The sequence below is a fragment of the Tasmannia lanceolata genome, unplaced genomic scaffold, assembly GCF_043159265.1.
Source record: "Tasmannia lanceolata isolate RefF3 unplaced genomic scaffold, GAP_Taslan_0.1 ptg000005l, whole genome shotgun sequence".
In the NCBI taxonomy this organism is placed as follows: Eukaryota; Viridiplantae; Streptophyta; class Magnoliopsida; order Canellales; family Winteraceae; genus Tasmannia; species Tasmannia lanceolata.
Window position 1 is genome coordinate 12,833,268 of NW_027518682.1, and position 7,601 is coordinate 12,840,868.

Sequence of the window (7,601 nt, forward strand, 5' to 3'; positions counted from 1 at the left end):
CGCTGATTTGGAAATCAAAGGATTTGATCTGGATCCAAATCACAACACAAAAAGGGCTGCAAATGTGAGAAATCCAAATCAAAATCTTCTCATCATCCAAACATGCCTGATTGTATTTGTAAATTGTCAAACTAGAACAGTGCCTTTTTGTAAACAATGCCGAGGAAAGGACTTTATTTGCAAAAAAAAAAGAAAAAAGAAGAAGGGCCAATGATATATTCGCACCCCCTGCAGGATTATGCGCACCACTTTTAATTGACATTAAAAAGCGTAAAAGTTTGCCTGAATTCACGTTAAAAGAGGGTTGTGAATCATTCTACAGGGGGTGCGATTTTACCAATGTCCAAAAAATACTCCTTTTTTTTTTTTTTTTTGGTAACCCAGCCCCTGGCGCACTATAGCAAGAACCCTCGACGCCACCAAGAAGCAAAAGAGAAACGTGGACGGAACTCCAACGCGAAGCAGAAGAAAAAAGAACGAAGAGTAGTAATCCCATTTCCAAGGCAGGCGAGGCTGCTAAGATGCGCTGAGAAGGGAGCAATGTCCCAACCTATCCTTCATCGCCTCACCCGCTTCATCTCTACTCGCCTCCGCCACAATCAAATGCTCCTCACCACATCTGCCCTCCGACAACCTCTACCCGAAACCCTAGATGCCCTCCACATGACCGATAATTGCATTCGAGTACTCTCTCTCTCTCTCTCTTTGATTTCTTATGCTTTCTTTACCGAATTATATTTTCCTATTGTTTCTTCCGATCTCTCCTTGCATATTTTCCTAGCAATTTTACTCGATTCAGGTTTTTGATGCTTTTCCATTTTAAAACATCTTAACTTTTCTCTTCTTGTTTTATTTTTATCCAATGAAGTGAAAAATCTTGACTTTCATTTCATTCTTGCAACTTATTGGATCAATTTGGTAGAATTTCAGATAATCCGTAGCATTTTTGAACGACAAATTTGGGTAAGCCCTCCGTCCAAATTGCAGAATTCTGCAGAAAATTAGGGCCTGATTGGATTGCAAGAAAAACATTTCTGACGGAAAATAATTTGTTGGGAATTTTTTTTTCTCCCCACAATTTAGAGGGAAATGATATGAATATGGTTAGTTTAGAGGAATATTATCATAAATTGAAGGTTCCTCTAAGTAAAAATTGATTAGGGTTGGTTCAAGCTACCTTTTTCTTAAAAAAAGTAAGAAATTTTAGAAATATTTTACTTTCCCAAAATTTTACATTAAGTTCCTGCAATCCAAACATAGCCTTAGCGGAATTCTGTAAATATTCAGATGTTTAGATTTACTTCATTTTTTCTCTTCTCTTTTTTGTGTTGGTGAATGGAAGTTTTGAAATGATTGCATCGACATGAATTTGAATGGGTAATTGAAGGCGAAATGCACAATAATTGTAAATGTTAATTGAAATCTATTCTATTGCTGTATCGTTAGCATCATGGGTACCTCCTGTATATTAGAATAAATTCTGAATCTCAATGGTTTGATAAACAGTGAATCTTAAGTTCGGAGACATTTGAATGTTATGAAGGGCAAAGCAATCTGAACTGCTTTCCCTTTTTTAGTTGCTGAAAATTTTCATGTAGTTGACTCTAACGACAATTTGAGAGTGTAGAAGACTTCATCTGTTTACCCTCTCAGGAACAATACCGGTTGTATTTTACCTTAGAAAAAATAGAAGAAAAAGAAAAAAAACAAAGGGGTAAAGTGTTAGGGAAGTGCCATCCAAAAAAAAAAGGGTTATGGAAGTGGATTTGGGTGTTAGGTTCGAAGGATAATCTAGAGTTTGAATTGAATACAAAATGGAATTGAGTGGGTTTGGTGTCTAACTACTTGGGAGCTTCCAAACTAACGGAATTTTTGTAAGAAAGTGTTCGTGTTATGTATCACATGCCACAGACACTTTCTTAGATATTGCTATTTCTTGGTGATTGTTTGGCTAAGGAGCTGAATAGCTGCATATTGTTAAAGAGTTTTAGTTTTTCCTCAAGTGGTGATGACCCAAAGTATTTAGGGCAGGGGTTTAACTTCAAACGCCACTTGCCTACTTGAAAAGGAAGGTAAAAACAGGAAACAATGTCATATCTTAATTTTCTACCCTCCTCCCCTAGTTACAAATTTTGCTTTCCTCCATTCTTTGTACAAAGCAAACTGAGGATAAAAGGATGGTCAGGTTTCTGAGTTGATCTATTTTTTTCAGGTATTCTCTTTTAGTTGGTAAGGTAAAATAAGTCTAAGAATAATGGTAGGTGTTTTTTTCTCTTTCTTTGGCCTTTCATCGTTTTTTTTTAATAATTTCCCCTTCCTTTTCATGTAGAAGGAGATAGGGAGGGTGTTTGTCTTCTACCATTGGACTTACATTTTCTATTTTTTCTTCATCATTTTTATTTATGATGTAGGGCATTCCTTTCTTCTTTGGGTCTCTTAGTTAGCTAATATCAATTATAATTAGAATTCTTGTTAAGATATAAGTCCTAATTTTAGTTATATTAGGGGTGTAACCGAGAGAGATTAGAAGAGGCATTTGAGGATGTGAGGAAGTTTAGGATGAAGGGGTTGCCTATAAATACAGGATGTGTATGTGTAGAGATCATCTTGATTGAATGTTATTTCAGTTTCTGTCTTTCTTTATTCTTCTTCCATGTGGATTCAGGGTTCACTAAGGGCGAGACAGTGATCTCCCCTCCTTTTCCTTGCTTCTGCTCCGCTAATTTAGTTCTCATAAGGAATTTACAAAAATTCTCCAATTTATAACAACATTTATTTCATATTTAATTTGCAAGGAGTTATCAAATAATTTAAACAATTGAGCACTATTTAAGGGTTACTAGATCAAGGAATGATTGAGGACGAGCGTTTGGTTGCGTCTCGGGTGCTTACACATTTCCCTATGAAGTAGAGGAAGCAGCTTGCTATCTTGAAATGAGAACTTGTATACATGTCTATGGTATTTAGCCACCTCACCAAGATATGGCTGGGATACAAAATGTGAGTTGTGATCTTAGTAGAAGTGTCTTCTTCACAAGATGTTGGCCCGATGCCAGTTTTGACCTTCATCTTGCTCCCACCATTGTAATGTCCACGAAGACAATGTTTAACTTTATCAATTTATGTACCATCTATGAACTTTTTTCCTTTTGTCCTTTCCCATTCCTAGTAATCTAAGATTCTATTAAAGCAAGCCCTAAATAATTAGTTGGTTGTACTTTATTAGGTATAAATACATCTATGTTAAACGCTTCAACCATATTTTATAGAAATTCTGCTTAGGTTCTTCAACGCCTTTGATCTTTTGATAACCCATTGCTTCTCTGCTCTCATGTGGGGGTGCAACTAGGGCCAGGTTGGGTCTAGTTGAGGCTAACCCTAGCCCAACCCGAGGTAGCATTCCCTCAACCCTAACGTGACTCCAGTTTTGACCTTCCTCTTGCTGCCACCATTGCAATGTCCACTAAGACAATATTGAACTTTATCAATTCATGTACCATCTACGAACTTTGTCCTTTTGTGCTATCCCATTGCTAGTAATCTAAGTTTCTAATAAAGCAAGCCCTAAATAATTAGTTAGTTGTACTTTATTAGATATAAATACATTTATGTTAAACTCCTCAACCATATTATATAGAAATGCTGCTTAGTTTCTTCAACTTCTTTGATCTTTTGATAACCCATTGCTTCCTGCTCTCATGTAGGGGTGCAACTTGGTTCAGGTTGGGTCTGGTTGAGGCTAACCATATCCCAAGAGAAAACTCAAGAGTTGGAAATCGTCTAAGAAATTCCTGAGATTAGAAATTCCTAAGAACAATAGTTGTCACAATGTTCTTCGGGCACATAAAAATAGCAACTAGATTAGGATGATTGTACCGATCTAAAAGTTTTCTTTATTACCTTTAGAGGCCCTTCTATACAAGGCTTTTTTATGGAGCTAATTGCTTTTGAGTTTTGAATGGACAAGTGTTGGTGCTTTCTTGTCATAAACAAAAACAAAAATATTGATGCATTCATTGATAAAAATTCATTAATGGACTCTTACTCTGTCTCTTTCTGAAATCTTTAACTCATAAATCTCGGAATAGAAAAGATGTTACATGGGCCTACATTACCAATCATTTGCTATTAAATTCTTTCAGCTCTTGATTGCACAATTTACCATTATTCTTTGCATTGACTTTAGAAATGCTATGCACTTTGCAGAGAATAAAAGAGTTGCGTGACAAAGAACCTACTGCTGAAGGAAAGATGCTTCGCTTAAGTGTAGAGACTGGTGGCTGTTCTGGGTTTCAATATGTCTTTTTGCTGGATGACAAGACTAACGAAGATGACAGGTTCTTTTTATTTCAGAAGGGTTACCTCATGTGTAGTCTTCCATAAAATAGAAAATAAAAAAAATTGCTCAAAAATAAAATACAACTCTCAGCATGAATCATCACTTTTGTTATTTTCCACCATGTTCTCATCATTACACTTGAATTCTTATAGAGTTTTTGAGAAAGAAGGTGTTAAGCTGGTGGTCGATAAAATCTCATACGATTTTGTCAAAGGTGCAACTGTTGATTATGTTGAGGAGTTGATCCGCTCTGCTTTCCTGGTTAGATGCTTCCTTTGCTAGACGTGCATTCTTAATAATTGGGAATTACTTGGAAGCTTATCAATATATTGCATGTTACATTTATGTTCATTCTTGGCTACCTGTTCTTATAGAAAGTATTAGTTATCATTTTAATTGACTCTAAACTGGGCATCCATAAATATCATGCCTGAAATGACTAAGCTTATTGTATTAGCACGCCTAATAATAGTTAGGATGGGCAACCAACACATAAATGGGTGTTGTTTAAAAAATTTACTAGTTAATTGGGAGCCTGCCACAAATGATGAATCTCTTGACCACCATTGTTACTGATATTGGGTATAACTGCGAAAAGGTGGATCGGTATGAATAATTTGTTTGCATGCCATGGCTTTTAGAAGCTAAATCCATCAGCTTGACTAGCACAGTTTAGGAAAACTAACTTTGCAAGTCTTGTGACAACTGTATAGGAAGTCAGTGAGGTTATCTCTAAGCAATTCATTAAAATGGCATACAATTACTGATCTATTGCAGTCACGTCTGTCAAATCGAATTGTTTGCAGACATAAACATTTGGGGAAAGTGTTAGCTTGTTAATGGGAGTACTTCACGCAATTTTCTGTAAGATTTTGTTTTGGATGTATTGGTTCATTAGACCTCTTGTACTCACAGACTTACAATTACCGATCTATTGCAGTCACGTCTCTCAAATCCAATTGTTTGCAGACATAAACATTTGAGGAAAGTGTTAGCTTGTTAATGGGAGTACTTCACACAATTTTCCGTAAGATTTTGTTTTGGATGTATTGGTTCATTAGACCTCTTGGATACTCACAGACTTAGGGGGCGACGACAATACTCTTCATAGTTGGAAATGTTACAATGGTCATTTGCCCTTCACGTTTGTGATGAGCCTGAAAAGTGGCTACAAATCTGGAAAAAGTCGTTCCGAGTTTGAGTAGAGTTTTTTGTTTCTTGTTTTTTTGCCACTCCTCATCGGAGACACTAGTTTCCTGTTTTTTGTGTCCTGATTTTTCGCCACTTCACCATCATCTTCACCTGGAGACACCAATCTATCATGAAAAAAAAAATCATGGCAGCCAAACTTGCCCTTGAGGTATTTAATAGTTAAAGGATTCTTGCCATTCATAAAAAAACTAGTTAAAGGAAATATAAGGTTTTAACTAACCTCAGGGACCACGCAAGTTTTCCTATTATCTATATTATAGTTATAGATTTTCATTTATAAGGTTTTAAGTAACCTTGAGGGCCACCCATGTTTTCCCACTATATTTTGTCATTTCACTTCTTTGTCGTATTTTCATTTTTTCTTTAGCCTTATCATAGTTACAGTAAATTCTACCAAGCTCTGGTTTCTGGGTTTGCTAGTATGGCTTCCCTATTGGCCAAATACATGTCTGGAGACTTGTGAGAGGTGAAGTAAGCTGGAACACTGTTACAGTGGTGAAGTCTTTCATTATTCATAAAGGAATACAATTACAGCACTTTGGAGTCCGGTAAATGTTGAAGTTATATTGATTGTCCAAGAGGAGAACCTTTCTCTCCTTTTTTTGAATGGTCGATAGTTTCATTAAAAAATAAGGGGGAAAAGCCCCACAACAGAGAGGATAACCTTTCTTAGGTAAGTAATAAATATACTGAGTAAGCTTGCATTTGACTTTTCCTATACAATTTTTGCTATGTGAGGCATTCTATTTCCATATGACAGGGTATCCCATCAGAGTGGGAGGTGAAAGTGAAAACATGGCATTTTATATTACAGGGTATCCAGTGATCATGATATTCTAGATTGTGAGCATCACTAAGGAGATTACTTGACCAACTTAGTTTGCTACTTCTTAGACACAGATCTCTAACTGAGTATCAGTTGACCTTTAAGTTTTTAAACTGTGGATATTGGAATATGTTGTACATGCAAATTATTTCGATGAATTATATTAACTTTTTCTATAACTTCTCATCTATTTTACCCAAGAGGATAGCCCCTCTCTCTCCCTCATGATGATTTTTCATTTGATTAACCCAGAAATCATTAATGCCAAGCTTACTTTTATGTGTTTGGTATTATATCATTGGTTTGTTTGTGGTTATTTGTGTCTAGTTTACTCTGCAAGTGCCTCCTCTCTTGTCTTTCGCTCCACGAGGAGTGGTTATTAATTCATGCCTAATATGCAGGTAAGTACTAATCCAAGCGCAGTTGGGGGCTGCAGTTGTAAAAGCTCCTTCATGGTAAAACAATAGGTATTCTTTCGAGATGTAAACGCAGGCACCTGCCTCAATAATCTGTTTTTTTACTCTGTACAACGAGTCTTTTAGGACTCTGAATCAGTAATCATCAGTAGAATTATGATTATTATTGTTTGTATATTGAATTTAGAGCCCCCAATCCCTATCATCTATTGATTTCATTTCTGTTGTGCTGCCCATTTATGATTGGATATAGCATTTTGAGTATTGTAACGGACAAGAAAAGCTACTTAAAAAAAAATGAAACGAGTATATGGAAGTGTTGATGTCTGTTTATTTGTTATTTCATACAAACCTTTATCAAAATATTCTTAACTATATTACTTGTTATTTCATACAAACCTTGACAATGAAGTCATTTTCGTGAAATAACAAACAAAAGTGGGTGGAATTATGATTCCCATTCTCCACCGTGTTAAGGTGCGAACATGGTTTTAAGTAGGTTCTCGATGACTTGTGGAGAAACATAACAATAGAATGAAGATTTTCCTTTTTAATGGGTTTGTAAGAGCTTTTTGGGACCCTTGACAGCTCTTTAAATAATAAAAGTCAAGATGGGTTAGTGCAACTATCTAAACATTGTTGTGCCGATATCATTCCCATAAACTATTTTACTTGGGTTTTGTAAATGAGAAATATCTTCTTGCAAACCCCCTCCATTAATAGCTGAAAACTGTAACAAAGTCCTTTTCTAAGTGTTCTTATTAGATAGAATGTTCCAATGAAAAATATGAACGGATAGGAGAAGGCC

At 35.9% G+C, this 7,601-nt stretch overlaps 1 protein-coding gene across 1 annotated transcript; it reads left to right on the forward strand.

Moving 5' to 3' along the window:
• Nucleotides 1-407: 407 nt before the first annotated feature.
• Nucleotides 408-7,120, forward strand: LOC143877544 (Iron-sulfur cluster biosynthesis family protein). Its single transcript, XM_077379661.1, has 4 exons — nucleotides 408-684; nucleotides 4,207-4,337; nucleotides 4,492-4,600; nucleotides 6,779-7,120. Exons 1-4 carry the CDS (start codon nucleotides 541-543, stop codon nucleotides 6,842-6,844), a joined length of 450 nt encoding a protein of 149 aa, XP_077235776.1. The 5' UTR covers nucleotides 408-540; the 3' UTR covers nucleotides 6,845-7,120.
• Nucleotides 7,121-7,601: the final 481 nt, after the last annotated feature.

Coding starts and splice junctions, on each gene's coding strand:
- LOC143877544 (XM_077379661.1), top strand. CDS start 541: ATGTCCCAACCTATCCTTCATCGCCTCACCCGCTTCATCTCTACTCGC. Junction 4,338..4,491: donor AAGACTAACGAAGATGACAG/GTTCTTTTTATT, acceptor GAATTCTTATAG/AGTTTTTGAGAAAGAAGGTG. Junction 4,601..6,778: donor TGATCCGCTCTGCTTTCCTG/GTTAGATGCTTC, acceptor CCTAATATGCAG/GTAAGTACTAATCCAAGCGC.